Source organism: Alosa pseudoharengus, unplaced genomic scaffold (assembly GCF_046254945.1).
Source record: "Alosa pseudoharengus isolate Yale_2024_CS ecotype anadromous, Long Island Sound unplaced genomic scaffold, YU_APseudo_1.1 YU_APseudo_1.1_scf_11, whole genome shotgun sequence".
NCBI classification, from domain to species: Eukaryota; Metazoa; Chordata; class Actinopteri; order Clupeiformes; family Clupeidae; genus Alosa; species Alosa pseudoharengus.
In genome coordinates, this window is record NW_027468576.1 from 25,802,110 (window position 1) to 25,825,785 (window position 23,676).

General features: G+C 45.2%; 3 protein-coding genes across 5 annotated transcripts in view; 2 read left to right on the forward strand and 1 right to left on the reverse strand.

Moving 5' to 3' along the window:
• Positions 1 to 432: 432 nt before the first annotated feature.
• elovl8b (ELOVL fatty acid elongase 8b) lies at positions 433 to 3,582 on the forward strand. Of its 3 annotated transcripts, none has more exons than XM_076278584.1 (7): positions 433 to 752; positions 1,354 to 1,541; positions 1,744 to 1,824; positions 2,299 to 2,355; positions 2,445 to 2,559; positions 2,797 to 2,924; positions 3,259 to 3,582. In XM_076278584.1, the coding sequence occupies exons 1-7, from the start codon at positions 695 to 697 to the stop codon at positions 3,424 to 3,426; spliced, it is 795 nt and encodes a 264-aa protein (XP_076134699.1). In that variant the 5' UTR covers positions 433 to 694; the 3' UTR covers positions 3,427 to 3,582. The 3 variants fall into 3 exon arrangements, with proteins under 3 accessions (XP_076134699.1, XP_076134700.1, XP_076134701.1); XM_076278585.1 differs by having other exon boundaries at positions 434 to 752; positions 1,448 to 1,541; XM_076278586.1 differs by lacking the exon at positions 1,354 to 1,541 and having other exon boundaries at positions 434 to 752.
• Positions 3,583 to 3,806: 224 nt separating this feature from the next.
• rps8b (ribosomal protein S8b) lies at positions 3,807 to 7,102 on the forward strand. Its single transcript, XM_076275414.1, has 6 exons — positions 3,807 to 3,810; positions 4,365 to 4,471; positions 5,047 to 5,146; positions 6,153 to 6,328; positions 6,542 to 6,671; positions 6,745 to 7,102. The coding sequence occupies exons 1-6, from the start codon at positions 3,807 to 3,809 to the stop codon at positions 6,852 to 6,854; spliced, it is 627 nt and encodes a 208-aa protein (XP_076131529.1). The 3' UTR covers positions 6,855 to 7,102.
• A 361-nt stretch (positions 7,103 to 7,463) lies between these two features.
• glis1b (GLIS family zinc finger 1b) overlaps positions 7,464 to 23,676 on the reverse strand; it is a 71,714-nt gene continuing 55,501 nt past the window's right edge. Inside the window, exons 6-10 of the mRNA XM_076275415.1 lie at positions 22,294 to 22,471; positions 19,189 to 19,348; positions 10,119 to 10,339; positions 8,868 to 9,026; positions 7,464 to 8,613 (exon numbers count right to left, since the gene is read on the reverse strand). Of these exons, the coding sequence (XP_076131530.1) occupies positions 8,480 to 8,613; positions 8,868 to 9,026; positions 10,119 to 10,339; positions 19,189 to 19,348; positions 22,294 to 22,471 (852 nt within the window). The 3' untranslated portion in view covers positions 7,464 to 8,479. The remainder of the gene's footprint in view (positions 8,614 to 8,867; positions 9,027 to 10,118; positions 10,340 to 19,188; positions 19,349 to 22,293; positions 22,472 to 23,676) is intronic.

The following is a 23,676-nucleotide window of genomic DNA, read 5'->3' on the forward strand; positions in this document are numbered from 1 at the left end:
TTCCAATTTCGTGCAGTTTTGACTATGTTAGGTCACAGATACCTTCAATTACAACACCTAATTTTTACTTTTTTGTGTTTAACAGGTGGCGCTATACATGAAATGAGTGGTTATGGAATGGGTTGACATGGCCCCTTGAGATCAACATACAAAAAAAAAAATGGTCCTCCTAAACCCCACGGTTTTCGAAATATTCACAGAAAACTGTGTCTGCCCTACCCTCCTTTCGGGGGTCCAGTCAAGCGGGGGGGGTTACAGATCAAAACGAAAAACGATGGTTCCATGCTATCCATGTGGGGTTACATGCCCACCAAGTTTCGTGTACCCCGGTCTTTCAGTGTCCCGGGACTCATTGACGGAAATTTGGGCATGCGAAAAAGAAAGAAAGAAAAAAAAAAACCTATGTTGACTCTTATTGTGACAAGGTGGCCAAGGATACTTGTTGAGCGCAGTTCATTTGTAAAGTAGATAGGCTACGTTTGTGTGCAATGCTTTGGTGAAGTGTGGATCTCACAGTAAAATAGGAATTGGGTTGTATTAAAAACAGTCTGTAAGGTAGGCCTAGTTTGTTCCATGAGTGTTAGTTTCTGCGATTTCTTGCTGAATCTTGTTTTTTCGTTGCTGTATGTCTATATCCAACTTTGACAGCAACTGAATTGATTTCACGCGGAAGTCTTTTTCCTGGGCGTGCACAATGGCTTCAGCATGGGAGAAACTTGAATCGTTTCATCGGTGGACTTTGGAGAATGGAGGTAACTTGTGTCATGCTTTCTTTCACAGTTTAAAACGCTTCACGAGCGTGTAAGGTGTCAAGAAAAATCATGTCACATAATTCCTTCGTCTGTAGCCGACCTTAAAATTATCCTAGTATGTCCTACCTAAGTGGTTCTTAACTGGTTGGTCGCGGAGCTTGTGGTTTTAAAAAAAATCGCGTCAAATGTTACCTGATCAGATCTAATATTGGACCTTTATTTGTATTGACTTTATTATGTCAGTCTTTGCCATGGACATAGACAATGTTTATGTGACGGGTAAAATAGGCTACGACGACCCTGAATATTTGAAGTATATGGATTCACTAAATTGAGACGAAATGGGACAGAAACCTCAGTGTGCGATGTTCACAATTACTGACAAACCTGTCGGGCACTTTGAAAGGTGACATCAGGAGTTGAAGACTTCACAAATGTAGGCATATTCCAAACAAGTAGGCCTACAAGCACTTATCATGTAGCTCACCGTAATCGCTAAAAAGGGTCACGACTTATGAACATGGGAAATTGTGGGTCTCAAAGCCAGACCAGTTAAGAACCACTGACCTAAACCATATCGAGTGCATTGTCTTTCTTCTAGATAAAAGGACAGATCCGTGGCTGCTGGTGTATTCTCCTATGCCAGTCATCTGCATATTTCTCTTTTATCTCGGTGTGATATGGATTGGACCCAGGCTGATGAAGAACAGAGAGCCTGTTGATCTCAAAGTTGTCCTCATAGTCTACAATTTTGCAATGGTGCTTCTGTCTGTTTATATGTTTCACGAGGTAGGCTATGCTATTGGTTGCATAGTGACTGAATTGGTTGTAATAGTTCATGTTTCTTAGAGGCTTTCCAACACCTAGCTACTCCTTTAATAATAACCAACCAGTTTCAGAATGGCTAATCAAATAATTTACTATAATGTACATTGCAGGAAGCACTGAGCTGTTTTCTGTCAGCTAATGATCAATTTTTCTGTCTTGATAGTTTCTGATGTCATCCTGGTTAGCTAACTATAGCTACCTCTGTCAACCAGTAGACTACAGCACCAATCCTCTGGCCATGCGGGTAAATAACTTAGATATGGTCTTAGTAGCCTGATAGTCTGAGTATTGATACTGCATGAGTTGTGTTAGACTGGTTGTAGGAGGCCTTCCTTTGATTAAGGTCTAAATAGTAGTCTCCAAAACAGTGTGTCATTTACATTTTTAGATCACATACTGTAGTTTGTTTTAATAGGTTGAGGTTGTTGCTGGAATGGAATTGTCAAGAAAATGTCTCCATTCCTTATTGGCTTCTGCAACTTATTCAAATATTCCGTCTCCTCAAGAAGCATAAAGTGGAATCAGTCTCATTGCAAGTTTACACAAGAATCCAAACGCATGATCATAAACAATGTAAATCGGAACTGTTTTTTAGTTTGTCTAGTTACACATTTTAATAGTCCTCTATTAAACTCTGGAAATTAAAGCATCACTGTGATATAATCTCTTTTCTGTGATGGTGATGGCTTTCATATCAGTCATGTTCTCCTTTTTGCAGATGGCCAGTGTGTGCTGGTGGTTCTTCTTCTCCAAAGTCATCGAGCTTAGTGACACGGTATGAATCGCAAACTCATAGTAATAGTTACAGTTGAGTTATGGTCAGCCACAGAGTTTATGGTTGAGTCTGTCTTTCTCATCCTGTAGATCTTTTTCATCTTGAGGAAAAAGAACAACCAGCTAACCTTCCTGCATGTATATCACCATGGCACGATGATCTTTAACTGGTGGGCTGGGGTAAAGTATCTTGCTGGTGGGCAATGTAAGTGTCACCTTGAAAGAGTTAAGGCCATGGCCAAACATACTCACCCATCTATTCAGTTGCAAATCCTCCGTACACAGAGGTTCACTGGGATTAGGTTCTGTGTGTGAATAAGTACATGTAGGCCTACTTGAATGTACCATATACTGTAGGCTACCAGACAATCTGGAATTCAGGATTTTAAAACTGTAATTTGTATGTTTAGACCTAAATATTAGTTTGTTGGGTTTTTTTCAGCTTTCTTCATAGGTCTTCTGAACACCTTTGTGCATATTGTGATGTACTCCTACTATGGCCTGGCTGCGCTGGGACCTCATATGCAGAAGTACCTGTGGTGGAAGCGATATCTCACATCACTACAGCTGGTGAGTTTAGAGTAGCCTATAGGGTTTGTCAAGTTTTTTCATTGAGTGTATTGTGGATCTGGACGTGAGTTTAATATGTCACATTGATTTCAGTGGATCACCATTGAATATATTTTTGGGAAACATTTTCTTTTCTAAAATGTTGTGTCAGTTTAGTGTGCTGTCTGCTTGGTGTCCCTTAGCGAATCAAAACCTAATTTCTGCCATCTCCTCATAAATATGCACAGTGGTGCCTCTTAAAGTACAATAGACAACATGGCACACTTCATAATAGGCTACTGGAATAATTTTAGGCATTTGTGAGGTTTTCTAAATGGAAACTCTGCTGTTACAGCTGCAGTTTGTCCTGTTGACCATCCACACCACCTACAACCTGTATGCGGACTGTGATTTCCCCGACACCATGAATGTAGTCGTGTGCACGTACCTGCTGAGTCTCATCGTGCTCTTCAGTAACTTCTACTACCAGAGCTACGTCACTCGGAAGAGCAAGAAGTCCTAGTGGACAAAGTGTGAAAGATGGCCCACTCTGCTAAACCTCTTTACAAGAGGAACTATGAAGCCTTTCACAACAATTGTGAGGACATTATTACTGTACTGAATCTATTTCCTGACATGTTTACAATCACTCTCTGATTTTATTAAAGAAATAACACAATTGGTGTCAGTTTTGAATATGTACAGTATGTTTTTTTTATATATTGAAATAATTATATGTTATGTAGAAATAAATAGTATTTTCAGTGGGGAAGTTGGTAGGGGGAAAAAATCAACAACAGTGAACTGAAGTACAAAGACATCCCAAATTTGATCTCGCGATGCGATGTGACGTCATAAGCCCTTTAAGCCAATTACACTTCTCTTCCCCGGCAGCGTATAGGAATGGGTAAGTATGCCTCCAAAGAATCGAGGTTCACCGACCACTGTCAGAATATCACCTATGATAGAAGCTGTTGATTAAGCTGTCGCGGACATTTGTGAACTAGGCTTCCACTTTTGTTTCTTAATGTGTATTTTAATAGAGCCACCAAATGGCGCACTACGTTGGAATTGTTGCAGCCAAGTTGAGACAGCCCACTGCTGGCTATCAACTGTCTATATTACACTGTAACGTTAGATCAGTGTTGCATTCGATTGAAGTGCAGGTCCGCTAAAAGGGAAACAATGTTTATGTTGATCATTCGGGAGTTGAAACGTTGAGCCCCGTTAAGCCTCTATTTTTAAGTTTTCAACTGTAGGCTGCTTATCTTAGTTGAATCTCTGATATGTGATCATAAGTGGTTTCAGATGACGTGATTAGATCTATGTCTAGTGTAGTGTGTAAATACAGGCACGTGCAGTATTGTAGAAGGTCTCTGTGCTCGCTTGCCTACATGGCGCTTGTTGCAGCATTTTGAAATGTCACGTCTTGAGGTGGTACTTTTTGACGGACACCTGTAGGTATCTCCCGGGATCACTGGCACAAGCGTCGCAAGACAGGTGGCAAAAGGAAGCCCTACCACAAGAAAAGGAAGTATGAGCTTGGCCGTCCACCTGCAAACACAAAGGTATGACAGCTGTGTCTCTAGCTCCTGACGGTCGCCCATAGGCATATGTCAATTCTCTCGAGTTGGTTTCCAATAGTCCTCTAAGGAACATCTGGATCTGCCGCCCCTATCAAGACTATTTTCATTTGTAGTGCCATAGTTCTCAGATGGTGAAACGACTTACCAAGTGCTGCAAAAGCAGGGCACCCCTCTATATTCAAGAAACTCTTGAAGTCCCAACTCTTTCGGGAGTAGTCTACCTCTCCTAAACACTTCCAAGTACTGCTCACATAACATGCACTTACACCTCCCTTCTTCCCTCTGCCTCCACCTCCTCCTACCACTATCTTCTTTTATACACTTGACTAGTACTACTTAAACCTCTGCACTCCCGGTGCCAGCCTCTGGTAGTTGTCGAAATATTTACTATTAGGCTACCTAAGATCCCTTCTGCAGCTGGAATGTTACTCCTTATTTTTCCTATATTTACTTTGGATAAAAAGCACCTGCTAAATAAATACATGTAAATTAAGTAGCCTAATGCTCAAATGCTGTGTATTTCCAGTGTGATGGACACATGGCTGTTTCCTTGACAGATTGGCCCTCGCCGTATCCACACAGTGCGTGTCCGTGGTGGCAATAAGAAGTACCGAGCTTTGAGGCTAGATGTGGGCAACTTCTCCTGGGGCTCTGAATGTAAGTCCACTTACCATATTGTTCTCTTGCAGGGTTAAGACGAGAAACCAGTTTGGACTTTGGCCTTTATTTAGTTTAATAAAATTAAACAACTGAGCACTAATATTTTATTTTTTTCATTAGTGCTATTGTTACCTATTTTGTCTTTGTGGTCATGGTTGATATGAGACAGTATATCTCAATAGTCACAAACGTGCTGGAAGACATTGTGCAACAAACAACATATAGTAGACAACTTCTTTGAGTGGCCTTTGTTAAACATTATGTGTAAGTGTAATGTGGTTGGCCTGTGTGGCACTGGAGGTATGCAGTTGCTGCTGACACAATTTATCTCTGCACCCTTTCTGAAAACTGTGGTGGAAATTGTTTTATAGTGCCTTTAGGAAATGTGGCTAGGCTTCAGTCTACTTAGCATTTTGTCAGGTCTTAAATTTTATAACTTCCTTTGAGAGATATTGTAACAATCCAGAGCTCCAGCTGCTTTAGAATGGACCATGTTACCCAGTGAGCTGTGCACACAGCATGAAGTGAATGGCAGAGAATTCCAGAGAATCAAACTGTTGTGAAATCCGATCAAGCTCTCTTTGAGACCTTGTCCAGTTTTCATATACTGTAACTGCATATTCCCTCAAGTCCTGTCATCGCCTCCATCTTTCAGAGGGCTATCACTTGATCAGAACCGAATATGCCTCCAGGGCAAATGTGTTGCGCAAGTGTAGGACACCACAAGGAGATAAAAGGCCATGGATTAAAGAGAGACGTACAGCATGCGGTTTCAGGCAGTAATGTTGTGTGGTTAAAATAAAAGCTGTGTTCGGTTCGTTGCATTCTACAAAGAACTAAACACCTCTCTTTGGCTCCCTGTGGAAACTCATGAAAGAGTCCTGTTACGAGTTGCCCTTAAAAGAACCCAGAGTTGTGGTCAAAGTTGGCTGGCATATAGTCTTATAATACAAAGACTTTGGAGATAAGGTTAAAGGCTTAATGTCCTATTTTTATTTTGCAGGCTGCACTCGTAAGACCAGGATCATTGATGTGGTCTATAATGCATCCAATAACGAACTGGTGCGGACCAAAACCCTGGTGAAGAACTGCATCATTCTGGTGGACAGCACCCCCTTCAGACAGTGGTATGAGGGCCACTACGCCATCCCTCTGGGCCGCAAGAAGGGAGCGAAGCTGGTATGTGTCCAGCATGCAGACACTCAGCCCTGACGTCAGCAGCTAAACCAGTCGAGAATTTTTTTAATCTTAATTTTAAGATAAAAACCCATTTAACCCATTATATGTAACTGAATGTCTTACATAGCACACCTTTTAAGGAAAGGCTATATAGTGTAACAGACACTTCTCAGAAGCACACTGTGATCTGAACTGCAATTGTGCTGGCCTTAGACACCTGAGGAGGAAGAGGTGCTGAACAGGAAGAGGTCCAAGAAGGTCCAGAAGAAGATCGAGGGCCGCAGGAAGAAGGGCAAGATCAGCAGTCTGTTGGAGGAGCAGTTTATGCAGGGCAAGCTGCTCGGTGAGTCCTGGGCCTTTACAAAAGATTATGCTTTTCTCATTGGTGTTTTGTGAACTTTATCTCTCTCTTGCAGCATGCATTGCCTCAAAACCTGGGCAGTGTGGCAGAGCTGATGGCTACATCCTGGAAGGTAAGGAGCTGGAGTTCTACCTGAGGAAGATCAAGGCAAAGAGAGGCAAATAGGCACCAGAGGCTAGGAATAACCAAATATCTGTGATTTATAGACATTTTTTCGTTTAAATGTTCACCATCTTGTTCTGTAGACGATGGTGAAAATACAGTTTTATTTCTTTCACAACAAAGTATCCATGCCTCTGAAGGCAGTGTTCAAACCCTTTTGTTGATTGACGTTGGCTGGATTTTGTTGTTCCCTTGTGGTAGCGATTGCTGTATAACCTGACCAGTTATGGCTTCAAAAATAAAACAGGATGCACTTGGTTACCATTACATCTGTAGGATATTTCCCTGCATTCTTTAGTTCAGAATAACTCCACTAGAGGTCACTGTGTGCTCACTTTCTCATCCACGGCTCATACAGGAACATGGTGCTCGAAAAATCACCCACACACCCAAAAAAAACACCCACACACACACACACTGTTCAGAAAGTAGCCCTTCACTCTATATTACCATTATAGTAATTCAGTTACTGACTGACTTTGGGTTTCAGTTTCTGTTGAGCATTTTAAAAAACAACAAAAAACAATATATTCCACATATCAACAAAACAGAATTGAACTCAGGACGCAAGTGTCTATGACTGCGGATATGGGACATGAATGAATGGAAATGAATTGAGTTATTTATTTTGTTAAACTTTGAAAAGAGGAAAAATACAATAGAAACCACTTTAAAACAAACTGTACACTTTATACAGCTGGTGATAGAGTTGATCGAGAGATGCACAACACTGTCCTCTTCACTTTAAGTCTGAAAAAGTAAAAAAAAAAAAAACATTTGAATACCCCCAGTGATGCTCAATGAGATGCTACAATTGCGCTTTGAAAGTGAAAACTGGTAGAAATACCAGAGCCCTTCATACTGTGAGCCCTGCCAAAGTCAACTGAGCAAGAGCCAAAGACGATATGGATTGCTCAGATGCTAAGAATGTTAAACTTAGAACATAACTAGAGGACAGTCTTGCAACAAATTTCCTGTTCAAAGCAAGTTGCAAGTCACCCATTCGCCCTGATCCCTCTGATATAAAAACAAAACAAAAACATTGCAAGCGTGATTCCACGGACAAACACTGCAAAACTAAATATTTCTCTCTACACTTCAGCCAATAGAGGATGGGAAGGGGGGGGGGGGGGACTGCTTGAATGGGAGGGCCAGATTCACATGTAGATAATTACAAAACAGGTGGCTGGAGATGTATTTCTGAGTTTACGCTACAACATGGATATTCCATAGGGTTTGGATGCAGCAATCCTCAAGCACATAATGGTGATAGCTGGTACTGATGGGAGCTGTGTGGAGACAGTAGAGGTATAAAATGTAAGCGATTTGAAGTATGCTTGCCCAACTGACAACTGCAGTCCATGACCTGTCCATGACATTCAGCGGTCCCTTTGCTTTGCTACCATGAAAAGACAAGTTCATTGAAAGGTCATCTCTTGTAGGAAATTAGGCTTTGGGTGTTTGATGTAAACCTTGTACACAGACTGAGAGAGAACTTTGAAAAGGGAGAGTGGGGAAAGGTTTCTGCTGCTTGAGCAGGTGGCTGGCTGGTGGTGGTGGTGTAGTTGATGGTGAGTCCAGCCTTTCGTTTTTTTTTTTCTTATGTTGATCTTTTTGTTGTTGAACATTCACGTCTCTGTGTACACCGAAGACATCTGGCCAAGGCCGCGATCAAAGCTGCCCACCTGAAAGAAGACGCTCTCCTCTGGGCCTGGAGAAAACTGGCAACCTGAGCCCTGGATATCCGGCACCAGGCTGAACCCTGTCGGTGAAAAAGCCGGCACAAACCTGTGAGACAGCCGACCTTGAGAGAGAGAGGTTAACCGGACTTACATGCTCACAACCACTTTGTCTCTCAGACAGCAGTATCATATGTTGTGAAAGAGTTCTGCAAAGCCCACTCTAAATCTACCTGCATACACAATGCCAGGTGTTATTGTACGTTCTGAGTGACTCTTTGACCGGGGAAGCGGTCAAGGAGAAGTGAGCGTTTCTCTCGGTTTACAAAAAGCTTACCTGCGGCGGAGGAGCTGGCCGAGCCGGTCATGTGAAACCCGTTGTGCTGGTGTGAGTTGAAGCCATGAGAATCCCCTGCCAGGTGAACACCGCTGATTGACTGGTCCATTCTGTAATTGTCTCCGAAATGGAAGCAGCTCTGAAAGTTGCCTCTGTAATCTGCCAAGAAAAAAAGATAAGGATAGGAGCTGTTGATCTTTTTTTTCTGAAGCAGGTAGCCTAACAGTAACTGTCAAAGAATGAAAATGATTAATCAAACAGCATGTTTTATAAAGACAAATCTTTAATCAAAATATTTGCATCGGACAGCTAGGATAGTTATATCAGATAAGCCGACATGGACAAATATCCACCAGAATGTATTAAGGTTTCAGAACCAAAATCTAGTATGATGGAGTTCAGCCAGCTCAGAATATATGGCTATATACAATGCTATAAAAAAGTATATAATTAGGAAATCATTAGTTGACAACACTAACAGTGAAATGGAGGAAGGATTTAATTCTATACTTCAATCAACATCCACACATGCAACTTTATGGGGGGTACACTGGCATACACCACAAACTATCAGCTCAGTATAGAGCTAAGATACCCTTATTTATGAGCTATTTTACTGACAGATTCTGTATGTGATTAGAATGACATTTGTGCTTACAGTCCCTCAGAGATAAATGATCCAAGGCAGGAGACAATAATTCGGGGTGGTCCAGCATTTTTGTGCTGTTCTTCCTCAACTATGCATCACATCTACAATGTCTCAGCCACAAAACAATGGCAGACCAACAGTGATCTCTCTTAATTGCACTAAAAACAGTGCCCTTTCTCGTCAGATAACTCTGAGCCGGTTTAAATATTTATCTGAGTATGGAAACTCAGGGGGCGGTGAGTTAACAACATCTTCCCCTCTGGCCGTTTGTAACCAACTGCAAAACGTGTTGCCGCTTTTATGTCATTTTCTCGCTTTGAGTGGTCCTGAATCGCTGACTTGAATGCAAATACCTCTGGCTAAGCGCACCTAAGACCCTATGGCACACCATAGCAGTATTTCCACGCAATTTCTCAACACAAAAGATCACTATAACATGCACTTATGTGGCCCTGCAAATGACTGGGTCTTTAACTGTCAGGATTGAGAATGTTGCTCAACACATTCCACTTGTGGGAAACAACTCTGGGGTAGTGACAGTATAAAGAAATGTGGGTAAAAAAAAGCCAAGAAGCCAACAAGAGCCCTGTTTAATTCCTTACCTTCACTGAAGGGCAGGTTGTGGAAGTTGGTGTATGGCTTGTGGTGTGTGTGGAGATGCTGCTGGCTGCCTATGCAGTTCTGAGGCTTCTCCAGAGATGGGGGCGGCGAGGCTGCACTCTTCATGGAGCTGAGGCCTGGAGACAGCAGAGGGCCTGGCATGCTGCACCACACAAGAAAGGATGGAAGAGCACAACACACATTAGACTGGCTGGCAGGAGGTCTGGAGAGAGAGAATATGTCACTATACAGTGTGTGAAAGATCCCTATTAATGTCTACCTTGTCATGGAGTTAATTACGGATTCATATTCCATTATTTGTTGCATATTTTTTCATAATTTGAAAATAATTGATGGTTAAACAGTATTTTAATGTCTTTCACATTAACACACAAAGGCAACCATGTGACTGAATCTATCAGCGCTATTTTTTACAGATAATCAAAGCATGTTACTAACACATTTCACAGAGGAACCCTATCATGTCTCTTGGGGTGCGTTTCCCAAAACCATAGCTAACCTGTTAGCAACTTAGTTGGTTGGCAATGGGAAATTGCATTGCAACCAACAAAGTTGCTCTTGGTTTTGGGAAACACACCCCTGATTGGTAGGACACAACTTTCCAGTCTACGAGGCCAGCACATGGAGGGCAGTACACCTGTGAAACCTCTGACATCTCTGACCAAGTGTGACCAAGTGTCACAGGCACTACAACAGGTACACAGCATTGCTGAACGTCCTGAACACACCACTTCAGAACAACAATCAGTCTCTTGGCCAGCCAAGTTCAGCCTATATGAACAGTATCATTTACGAATTGATTGCAGAGATAAGGATTGGAGAATAAGGCCCATGTTTCAGTCCCTTCAGAACCCTATGCTAAAGCCATAGATTTTATTGTTCTGCTCATCTCTTTATGGGATACAAGAGGGTCTGATTAAATGTATTTTTTTACCAAGACAGCCCATTTGGCTTTGAGAGGGAAACAATAACAATGAGCTGTATGTTTTCCTCCGCATAGAGATTAATGGTGAAATTAGCCAAATGTCATCTGCTGTGACATCCTCCCCTTACATCACTTTATGGCGCTTTTAACATCATCCCCTCCTCATTACGAAGGAAACGAGAGAGCATGGTTTTGATCAAACCCCCAAAACGTTTTGTTGAGCGGCTCTCTCTAGGAGAAGAGTATTCATTCTTCGTTCCAGATGGTGGGCTTACATAACGTTCCCCCAATATACTGTACACATACACACTGGGTTGCTTGGGGGGGTAGCTACGATAGCTTCTTCATAGGATTCTTGCATTGTGATTAAATAAATACGCCTTTGTTAACTGCATTAGATGCAGCTGTCACAGGCAAAGGCTGAAGATATGCAAAAGCTAAAATCACTCAAACCGAGGAGCCCGTGCCAGGCGAATAGTTCTGTGAAGTCCTAACCTCATTCAAGGCTCTTGTCATTCACTTCACACATCAAAGACTCACACTTTGCATTAAACATACCACATTTCAGAGGGAATACAAAACAAAAACAAACCGGATGAATTGCCTGTTTCAAACCGAAATATGACAAACAGATGCTTGTCCCAACCATTAGAGAATTTTTAATGCTGGGATATTAGGAAAACATGCAAGCAGCATGGGTCGGTGGGGAGGTAGGCAGAGGACAGAGAAATATAATTAAACACATCCATCCATATTGTTCTCTGGTTACAGTAAACCATCCTTTGAACACAACTTAGCAAAAAACGTAATTGTATCAGACAGATTTATGAGCTGCATGTTTTCTGAAATACTGAAATTGTAAGTTCAACAGGGTGCTTGAAGCTCTAGTGGAGTCTGTCCTATTTTGAAATACTATTATGCATTAATAGATGTTAGCTACATATGTGTTGTAAACATTTGTATACATCCTCCATATCAGTCTCTCTAGCACAGCGCTCTTGACAAGCGATTCACAATAGATAACCTTAAGGTTCACATTATAGGTCATTAAAGTCATCTGCCTCACTTCCTGTTTTGACAACTCACTCACGACTATTATTTCTTCCTACTATTACTGTTCTTCACTGCGGCTTGATATCATTAATGTGGCATATACTGTGGGTTGTTCCATGCCTAAGAATAGAACCAGAGGAAAGAGCGATGCTTGTGTGTGTGTGTGTGTGTGTGTGTGTAGTGTGGTGCAGGGTTACAGAAGCCCTCTGGAGCCCCACAGCTCTGGGAAAACACACGTGCCTCTCGGCCACACTCCCCCAACAGATACGGCGAGCGGCCCTAATCGCTAAGAGAGCCGGCCTGAGAGAAGCTTTCAGCAGACGTCCACCGCAGGATTTAAAACCTTTCGCCTCGATTCGCTCTCCTCGTGTTTCACTCTGCAAACACCAAAAAGCCTCAGCCTCGTTTAGGAGGAGAGCAGTGAAGAAAATAATCAAGTAATTCCTTGTGCTTTTGCACTGTCACCAAACAGCGTGACTCATGAGGTCTCTAACTCTCTCTTTCTCCCTCCCTCTCTCTCTCTCTCTCTCTCTCCCCCCTCTCTTTCTGCCTAATGGGCTACAGGCTCAAAAGGTTGTGGTAACATTTTCACAGGGCCCCGGCTGCAGCCAAACGTCGTCCCAACGTTTGCAACGCGGCCGAGAGGGGGAGTGGGAGCGGGAGCGGCACGGTGCGTGTTAGCGCTGGCTCATGTTCCCGGTGAGCATGGCTAATCCCCGCACTGGCACAGGCCCCAGCGCCGCCGTCGCCATGTGTTTCTCCGCACAGAGAGAGAGAGAGAGAGAGAGAGAGAGAGAGAGAGGGAGAGAGAGAGGGAGAGAGAGGGAGAGAGGGAGGCCTTCTCCCTCCCTCCTTCCCTCCCTCCCTCTCTCCCTCCCTCTCCTGGGAGCTGCTGTCAGCACAAACTCAGGAAACAGTTATACTGTTCATATTTTTACAAGCAGCCTCTATGTGCAGCTAAAGTGAATCATAAGATAATCACGGCCAGCTGCCCCACGCTCAGGCTTAAGGAATGAGGGGAATCTTTCATATGCAATATAAATCTCTCCAGCCAGTATTTACCTTCGCCCATCATCCGCGTGCTTCACAGTGCCTTTTCCAGCCGCACCACTCTGCACTTTTTTCGCTTTTCTTTCTTTCTTTCTTTCTTTCTTTCTTTCTTTCTTTCTTTCTTTCTCTGCTCTGATCTGCCCTCCATCTCCCCCTTTTCCCCCTCATTGCTATGAGAGCGGTACAACCTCTGACCTCAGTTCCTGAAGAGATTTGGCCCGACACGCACACACACTCAATCACACACACACACACACACACACACACACACTGACTCACACATACACACACAGAACCAATCACACACTCAATAACACACACACACACACACACACACACACACACACACACACACACACACACACACACACACACTTCCTCACTTCCTCTCTCACACACAAAGATACACGACTGAAGTGATGGAGGGAGATGAGGTGAGAGAGTCAGGGGTTATGACACGTGTAAAAGGTGAAACGCTGCGATGCGACGGGACCTCATGAGGGATCGGTGTGTGTGACCGATCGCGAGGACTCAGCTCATACATTACCCCTGAAGGTGGGCGTGGGGTGACGAACCGTTCTGTGGGCTGAGCGAGCCATGATTCACAGAGACCAGTCATGTGAGAACCAGATGGGGGAGGGGACTGTGGGAACCCCGCTCCACAGACAGGGATCAATGCGACTGACTCAGTTTGCCATGATGTACCGGACAAAACGAGCTGAGCTTGATTGTGTGAGCAAGGGCGAGTCAGTGTGTACAAGCTATCGGATAATATGAGGTGTACGTGGAGTCACGGAACTGGAGCACTGCAAAACAACTTCATCATCAACATCATCATCATCATCTAGTGCTTATACAGACTATTTGCAGTAATAAAATGACTGGCTTAAACGTAATAAAGACAATTCAGACACTAAAATAGCCCCCTAAAGAGTTCTCTCTCTAAGTTGTCCTCCACTGAAATAAGACTTCGGCTGAAGTCCAATTATCTCATAGTAACATCCACGTCACCAATCACAGAAATCCCTCGCAGATGTCTCCTGGAGAAGATGTCACCTTGGGCCGCAACGCTCATTGTGTGCAAGAGCTCCTGAGATGAGATGATGTCACCTGCAGGTCGTCCTTGGCGGAGCCGCATCTTCCTCATCGCACGGAGCGGAGCGAGGTGAGGGAGGATGAGGGGGATCAGCGGAGGGAAAACAGAGCGAGACGAGCACTCAGGGATGAAGATTCATGAGGAGGGCTGCTCCACTCCTCGTTCGTCTTCCCTCACCTGTCGACGCTCCGATGCTCCTCTGGGAACAGCCAATCCTGCTCCGAAGGGCCGACGTTAACCACGTCCCCACCCCATCCCTCCATCCACCTCCACACACACCCCCCTCCCTCCCTTCCTCCACACACTCCGCTGATGGATCGCAGGGGCGGGTTTTTTTGGCGAGGGACGGTGGGAATGCTTCTGGTTCTGGTTAGCGGCCGTAAAGCCACGCGTGAGAGAGATGGGCCTAGCTGCTCGAGCCCTCAAGCCCGTGTCTAAATAGAGCTCAAACTGCCTCGGGCCACGCAAAAGCCCCGGCTTTCGGCTCCCTGGGAAAACTGGCTGGATAGCATGGTGAACCTGGGCAAGTCATCGCCGTTTGCAGCACTGAATGCCGGAAAAATGGACTGGAATAGGATCTCCATTACATCAATAACCCGCGTCTGGTCTGCGTATAAATGATTTGCAATCCCACTGAACCCAGCCTACTGTTAGCAGCCTGTTGAAACAGTGTGCCCAAATTATTAATAATTTGACATGAGTAAGTACGGCAGAGTGAAGATAAAACAATTACCTCATGACTGTTAGCGTCAACACATGCCGGTGTCAGTAAATCTCAAGCGTTTGCTTAACGCCATGAAAAACATGATAAATACAGCGGCAGTAGCTACATTAACAGCCAGGCGTGAGCAGGCGGGCAGGCTGAAGGCACAGTGCGACTACTGTGAACCAGCCGGTGATATACAGCGCAAACAGCATAGAAACAGCAAATACCACCCATCCGACTGGGTCCAGCAGGCCCAGAAGCACAGCCAGGCCTCTTAGAGAGACTCCGAGTGTTCAGCCTCCCCGCGTGTCTCCCTCACTACCGGCTACACACACACGCAGGGACACACACCCGAGACCTAGGGTGCGCAAAAATGTATTTTAACTGGCATATTTGAATATTAGCTTCAAAAAATGACACTTGTATTTACAAAGTAAAATGAGTCTAAATGGCCCGTTTCAGCCAGGGTAAACACATTTAGCTATGAGGTCAGAGCGTGTTTCAGCGGAGTGAAGTTAGTTAGATAATTTTGTCAAAATGTTTAATGTCCTGCAAACCCATTTGGGAAAAACAAGTGCGGCACCACTATTGACTTTGGCACAGGCCTGTATACTCAAGGCTTTAAACATGTAAATCAAATGCTCAATCTGCAGTCAAATGTGAGTCGACATTTCATACCTGGCTTGTTGTAGGTCCTGGCAAAGAACACTCTCAGATGGGCTCGATAAAGAGAGTTATATGTTATATGAATATAGGTATTTTGATCAGACATCTCAGTCTAATGAAATCCTCAAATAAAGTTGTTTTTTCTCTTTGCAGTTATCTTAATGCTTTGCTGTCATCACATTTTAGCACACACACACACACACTCCGTACCCCCCTGACGGGAATAGAGCTGAGTGCTTTGGGTGGGCCAGTACAGACATAACATGATTGGCTGGACAGAAGATGGCATTGGATTGGAAATGTAAGATACATGTCTTTTTTTTTTCTTTCTCATTTTTTTCAAGAAAGGCCTCCTTTTTCCATTTGGTACTGGGAAGGAAAATGTGTCTACTCCGTCCCCGGTATATTGACCATGGCATATTTCAGACATTCCCGAACAGGTCCAACGAGGAGCAGCGGCCTCTTATTCAGTTCCAATCTGTCGTTCTGACCTTGGGGCTCAATGCGCATAGTGTTTCCACCCCATCACTCATGCCCAGACCAGTTCAGGCCTAATCCTGCTCCAAGTAGTCGTAATTGTTAGTTTAACCTCTAAAACCACTTGCTAATTGTCTGAAGTTTCTTTTTGGTTAAAAGAAACAACAACCACCCAACATTCTCCCGATGCTTGGAAAAACAGGTCACCCTCTTAAGATGATCATACGTGACAATTTGCCTGCTGCTCCAGCAAAATGACATGGCTCTTGTTGTGTTTGTGCTGGAAATGGACTTGTCCACTGTTGCCGTTTGCCTTCCTCCCCCTGCTGTGCCATTTCTTTTTCTTGAATCTGAAGTATGCCTACACTTGCCTCGCTTGGCCCTGCGCTAACTCGATCCAAACTCACCGCACCGAGGAGCCCGAAGGTTTTTTGAGCGATTAAGATTGTTTTTCCATCTCCTCCTGCGGTGACTTTTTCGTCGTTTTTTATTCTCCGCAGCGGCGCGTAAACTCTCGGTGACACATCGGCTCCGCAGCTTTTGCTGCTAAGCCGGGGGGTCTCGAGCGAGGGCCTTAATAGGAAACACACCTTTGGTCCAACGAGTGGGCAGGAGTCAGGACAGGCCTCTGCAGACACCGGCCTGCTCCTGCTCTTACTCCTGCCGCTGTGATCTATGTGAAACTGAGTACACGCCACAGCCAGGGATGGAAGCCTGACTCCATAATCAGACACAGGATACAGGACTCCCTCCATAAAGCAGCAGGCTCTGGTAAACGCTGCCTCCACACATAAACCGAATGACCGACCGTCCACCGCAGACTTAAGTGACATCAGTTTACAATGTATAGCCTCGATAAATATACTGTATCATGTGTTGCTTCCTCTGTCAGGGGAGTGGGAAAATCAACATGGCTAAGTGAGCCTTACAGGCCAAATAAATAACAGAAAAATACTTTAAGGTAAATACAGGCATTAAAACTACACTGAACCATCAGAGTATACCATTAAGCACCAAAATTACACATTCTCGGTTTGTAACACACTCATGTTATGCTGACACTGCTCTGAGGGCCGTTTAGCCTGAAGAGAGAAGGGAACATTACTGGGGACAATTAGATTGTCCCCACAGTCCCCGAGTGCTTTGACTAGTGGATTTGTGTTGATAGGCCCTAAGCAAAACGCAGTGAGTCAGCATGGTCTCTTCGTCATCTAAGGACAGAGATGAGTCCAGGAATGAATCACATAAACACACACACACAAACACACACACACACACACACACACACACACATACATACATACATACACACACACACAAACTCTCACACACATACACATACACTCTCACTCTCCATCACACACACACACATAAATACATACATACATACATACACACACACACAAACTCTCACACACATACACTCTCACTCTCCATCACACACACACATACACACAGGGGGCAGAGAAGGGTCGTTGGAGCTCTCTGGACACACAGTATAACACCAGCGGAGTGGAAAAGGGAAGGTCATCTCAGGCTGAACCAGGCTGACCTCATCTGGGCCACTTTCACACGTAACCCTCCCGAGAGCAGAGGCCGTAAGTTAAATACGACAATGAGCTAAGGCGCAAGGGAGGATACCCAGGACTCGTGGAGTGCTTGCGACACAATATAAGCGTCGTTCCGGGATGTGACAGATTCGGCCTAACCCACGCAAAAAAAGAGAAAGGGCCTCCACCCAAGGGCAAACGAGTGGGCAAGCAGCTTTTTCCCAGCAGTGACGGGGGAGAGAGAGAGATGACAAAGAGAGAGTGACCACCCGCACCTCTGGTACTGTGCGAGCACTCGAAGATTCAACACAGTCCTCACACTGCGACCACCACTGCTGTGATCCTTGTTCAACTCCACATGATATCCCAGCTCAGAACAATATCTGAGAGAATGTACTGTGTGTGTGTGTGTGTGTGTGTGTGTGTGTGTGTGTGTGTGTGTGTGACTTTGTCTTTGACTACAGTCTAGAGGAAGCCTACCTTACCAAGCTTTTAAAGTATCAGCCAATCAGAGACATTGTTGTACAGCTTGGGTACAAATGTAAGTTGTTGGTGTATATATTTGGAAGCCTAGTTAATGCCCACAGACTAGTAGTCAGGGGTTTGCAGATTGCTGGCCTCTCTAAGCCAAGAGCAAAGGCTCTAGCAAAATTCTGTTCAATTTCTGTGATACTTGGCAGTCGCCACATATGGAGAAGGCGCTGTTTTTTGTACCCATGAACTGAGACCAGAGGCATAGGCTACTGGGTTTATAATGCTGGTATCTAAGATTGTTTGTGTTCAATGAAATCTATTGTAAAACGTGAACACAAATAAAGGCATTAAAATATGTGTGTAGTGCGCAGGGGTCAGTACTTACCCCTCCCTAGAGAAAAGAGATGGTAAAGGTTGTTGTGTGCGTGTATGTATTTAAATGTGTGTGTGTGTGTGTGTGTGTGTGTGTGTGTACACGGGGTCACTACTCACCCCTTCCTACTGCTCTCCATACTAGTGGAGAGAGATGTGGGGTGAGGACTGTTGGTTGTGCATGTGTGTGCGTGTTGGTTGTGCATGTGTGTGTGTGTGTGTGTAAGTGTAGTGTAGTGTAGATAGATAGATAGATACTTTATTGATCCCCAAGGGGAAATTCAAGTCTTGGAGGATGCAAGGTCACTACACACCCTTTCCTCGTGCTCTCCATACTCGAGGACAGAGATGGAGGGCACTGTTGTGCGTGTAAGAACTAGTGTGTCTGTGTCTGTGCGTGTTCAGTACTTACCCCTCCCTAGAGAAAAGAGATGGTAAAGGTTGCCGTGTACGTGCATGTATTAAAATGTGTGTGTGTGTGTGAGTGTGTGTAGTGTGTACACAGGGTCACTACTCACCCCTCCCTACTGCTCTCCAAACTCAAGGACAGAGATGGAGGGGACTGTTGTGCGTGTGTAAGTGTAAGTGCTAGTGTGTCTGTGTCTTTGCGCATGTGTGTGTGTATGTGTGTGTTTGAGTGTGTGTGCATGCACAAGTGTGTGGATGAAGGGTCAGTACTTACCCCTCCCTGGCACTCTCCATACTGGACAGAGGGGAGAGATGGTGGGGGCTGCCGCCGATGTCACGGTCCAGGCGGGGCTGTCGCGGGGGCAGGTCCGGGCCAGGGGACAGCATCTCCACCGTGGCCCCATGATGGGGGGTGCTGGAGCCAGCGAACAAGCCTGAAAGACAAACAACACTAATGCACAAAACATGCCAGATAAACCCGAGGACTCCTAGAGGCCCCGCGTCGCACGTTGACCAAATTAAGCCTGCCGACTTTCATGGCAACAAGCATTTTTTGTTTTGACAACGCAGATCCAATCAGAGGGCCTTTGGAAAAATAAAATGTTCCGTGTTTTGGTGCTGTTTGCAATTCACTGTACATCGTTTGCACTGCCATGGCGAATGCTTGTGATTGGCCTTCGGGGCTTTCTATTAACGTGTCCTGAATCTTAAGAGCTCCATTGAGTCGCAGGCCAGGACAACGGCAACGGCGGGACATGAGAGAGAGGATGAAACATCAGCTACCGGATACCTGCTGCCCTGAACATAAGCTCCTGACATTTCTGGGAATTCGTAATGACTCTACCAGCAACAACAACCTTTTTTTTTGCCTTGATTCAAGTATCACGATGCCATAGATTATATAGTCTTATGAGGTCGGCCCCGAATCAAAACGATAGTCGAATGCTCCCGTACGGCAGTCACTATCCGCCCCAAGCTTCTCGAGTTGCCTAACAGGCTAAAGGCCACAAACTGCTGTCTCCCCTCTTGTAAATCTGCTCCTTTGAATTTGCCCTGTGATTTCTTTTCCAGGGGTCCGCGGGGACGAGCCGCACTGACTGTCGGACACAGTTAGTCGCTAGAGGAAGCGCTCCTGTTCTCTTTTTTATCTTTTCTTTTTTTTGTTGTTTTTTCCTTTCCAGCTGCTCCCCAGTGAAAGCAAGGTCTATCTGACAGCTTTCTGAAATGGTTACAAGCTTGATTCATTACACCAAAATCATCAATCAACCCACGTAAATGGTTTCCCCTTTAGCCTCAACATCTGCTACTAGGCCCCGGCAAACAGTCGACAAATAGCAGCAGTGATTGCCTCAGTTTTATCGGTCGCTCCGCGAAGACGGAGAGAGAGAGAGAAAGACAGAGAATGTGGTGCTTGGAGGGAACAGCTTGGGATCTTTTTCAACTTGTGTCAAAGATGTCGCAGAGAAACCAGATGGCTTGTGCTAACCTTGGGCCTACTACTGAGTGCCACACACACACACAAACACACCCTGCCAACCACTCTCAAACCTACGCTATACATGCCTCAAAAATCACCACTGGCTATGTTGAAAATCCCTCCGTTAAACTTTGGTCTTAGTGTATTACACCATGGAATGTGTCACGTTGATCTTTGATTATGTCATAATCTTTGGAAACAAGACGTTGAGCTCTCTTGAAATGCAGTGGTTTATGAAAACAGCGTGGCGTCCAAATCTGGAAACACAAAACCAATGCCCTCAAACAGAATTTGATACATTTTGAGTCCCCTCCCCAGAACGCATTTTTTCGCAGATGATTGACGCATGGACTCAGAGAGAAGAATGTTGAAAACTAAAGGGGAAAGCCAAGTGGAACTAGTGTGCACTGAGTAATTGCATAAATAAACACTCTGTGTGTGTTTATGTGTGTGTGTGTGTGTGGGTGTGTGGGTGTGTGTGTGTGTGTGTGTTTGTGTGTGTGTTTGTGTGTGTGTGTGTGTGTGTGTGTGTGTGTGTGTGTGTGTGTGTTTTTGTATGTTCATGTACTGTATTCGGTTGTGTGTGAGTGTATATGTATGAGAGAGTGCATGTGTTTGTGTGCAATAAAGAGGGTGTGCAAGAAATTGTGCAATTACTATAAACTCTGTGTGTGTGTTTGTGGTTGTGTGCGTGGTTGTGTGTGTGTGTGTGTGTGTGTGTGTGTGTGTGTGTGTGTGTGTGTGTGTGTGTGTGTGTTTGTGCTTGTATCTGTGGATAAGGAGAATGAAAGGTATTGAGAGAGTAGGAGAGACAGACCTCCATCCATTCAAAAGGGTCTCATCCTCACTCCTCTCCCACCACTGGCTTGAGAACAAAGCCTTGTTCTGGGCTTGCGAGCGGGCCTGAAGCATCCCAAAGAACATCACACTCTCAGGCATGTTGGCCAGCTTGGCCCACCACTACTCGAGGAAACAAGAACATGCGGCCACAACAACCTACAAGCACCTCCGGGCTAAACGCATTTGCACACTGAAACGGCGAGGATCCCCTTTGAACGAAAAGGGAGAGCAAGCATTGGCAAGAACTTTAAAATCAATTTCTCCCTTCCACGGATGATTAAAAACAACTTAAACTTTAACAGCGAGTGGTCAGTAAGTGTAGTGTGCCTATTGTGCTCGGAGAATGAACCTCTGATTTTTTTCTCTCTCCCCAATAATCACAAACACTCACCAATGAAATTTCTCTTTGGTCCAAGGCACACCAAGCGATTCAAAGTTGAGATATGGCTTGAAGTGATGCTGTTGCCATGTTTCAAATTATTAATAATCCCTATAAGATAAAGCTTGGCTGCTCACAGAGAGATATAACACTGATAAATGGCAATAATTCAATATAATGTAGCGTGCACGACACTCGAGTTAGCATGCTGTTCTAACGGAATGCTCCAGATGTCTGGATTAATACCATTACACATGTTCCTCATAATCATCACATTTCTTCTCCTCGGCCACGTCCATTACAGCGTATTGTTTTTGGAGCCTGTCAGAACCTTATGTAAAAGTCTTATGTGCTTTGAGGTGAACAGAGAGGGCTGCAGTGGAAACAAAGCACTTTCAATTAAGGAGGAGATCGGCAGCTTGTTGATTAGCCATGCTGTTGTTTTTTTTTTTGATAACCAGCGGCTGTCCAACCTGGTGTTTTGGGCAGTGAAATATTAGCTGCTCTGCGGCTCTGCCGCGCTAGCTGAAAACTTAAACTGAGTCCAGCGCCTCTGGTGCCAGGTTGCATGTCAAAAGTGAAAGTTTAGCTGCAGTTAAATATAGATGAACTACCAGGGCTATCAGGGCTAGCTGAGTGGATGTGGGTGTGAGTGAGAGTGCCGGAAGGGGCAGTAAAGTGACCTGTGAAGATGTCCTGTCCCAGGCCGGGGGAGCGGCCATCTTTGCCATTGAGAGAGGACTGCTGCTGGCCGGGAGTGGGGCAGAGGAGATGTTGTGAGGGGGTAGAGCCATGATGCAGGTGCTGGACGGACAGGCAGTCAGTCAGGGCGTCCGTGTCCAGGTGCGGACATGGCCTCAGCTGTCAATCAAATCAAACATGAATATGGTTAGAGCGCATGTAGAGAGGAATGAAGTGGAAGAGAGGCACAAAAGGTACATTTCCATGGAAGCATCAGACAAACACATCGTCCAGCCTTTCCCCTAGTTTTCTTTCCCTGCCAAAACATTGCAGCTCCAATGTATCCCAAGCCATATGGTGTGCTGATCTTCAGTAAATCCACCGAGTGATCCTTGTCAGAATGATGGGGTGTCTCTCTTGTTGAGATTAGGGGCTGGGCTGTTAACCACTCAAATTTTACTGCCTGGCCATTCATAGGAGTTCCAAGTCAAGGAAATGATACAAAGAACTCTCAATGGCGTGTCTTTCCAGATATTGACTAACAAAGATAAAACAGGCCATGAAAGGATTTCTGTGCCTTTTTTTAAGAGGAGAGCGGGGCTGTTGCGTGTGGATGTTGCACAGGGGAGCCAGGCCCAGATGATGCTTGTGATGTTTTAATGGCGCTGCTCTGCGTTTGAGGTCGTTGGCCTGTTTGTGCCAGCAAGGGCAGCAGTGGCGGTGGCAGCAGGGGAACAGAGGCACATTTGTGAGCCTGAACAGACATCTTTTAATAAAGAACTGCATCAGTTAGCAGTGACATCTCTGAAGAGCACTGCGGAGGAAATGACGGGCTTAAAGGCCTGAATGGTAACCACAGGCAACCCCTCCACTCTCCCCACTCTTCCTCCCTTCAAAAGCCCCTTTTCTCTGATTGGAAACATGAGGAGGACGGGCCGGGATGGGATGAGGGGAACTCATCCACCTACCCGACAGTCTGTCTGCTCGTCCATCCGTCTGTTTATCTATCCATCCACACCTTTCCACAGCTCTCAAGGCCTGGAAAAGTGTGTGGGAGTGGGGGCAGGAGAGGTGGTGGTGATGGTAGTGGTGAGGGGCAAAGTCGTGTTGAGGGGAGTTGGAGTATTGGGGGTTGTTGATGTTGGTGCGTGTGTGGGTGGTGTGTTGGGGCGTTTGGTGGGACAAGCTTGAGGTGAGGGGTGCTGGTGGTGGTTGGGGTTGGAGTTGGGGTTGGAGGCGGTGGGGTGGGGTGGGGGGGGGGCTAGTTGGCTGTTAGCTGCCGTGCTCCGCTGCATTTTTCAGGATTAACCTGACAGCTCCAACATCTGCCTTGCGCTGCCGAAGCAAAGCTGTGGGCGGAGACCACTTCTGAGTGACACACAAAA

Bases quoted from the DNA above. Each gene is read 5' to 3' on its own strand.
- elovl8b (XM_076278584.1), top strand. From the start codon at position 695: ATGGCTTCAGCATGGGAGAAACTTGAATCGTTTCATCGGTGGACTTTG. The intron at 753-1,353 runs GTAACTTGTGTC...TCTTTCTTCTAG, and splicing joins GTGGACTTTGGAGAATGGAG to ATAAAAGGACAGATCCGTGG. The intron at 2,925-3,258 runs GTGAGTTTAGAG...CTGCTGTTACAG, and splicing joins ATCTCACATCACTACAGCTG to CTGCAGTTTGTCCTGTTGAC.
- rps8b (XM_076275414.1), top strand. The intron at 6,329-6,541 runs GTATGTGTCCAG...TGCTGGCCTTAG, and splicing joins GCAAGAAGGGAGCGAAGCTG to ACACCTGAGGAGGAAGAGGT. The intron at 6,672-6,744 runs GTGAGTCCTGGG...TCTCTCTTGCAG, and splicing joins TATGCAGGGCAAGCTGCTCG to CATGCATTGCCTCAAAACCT.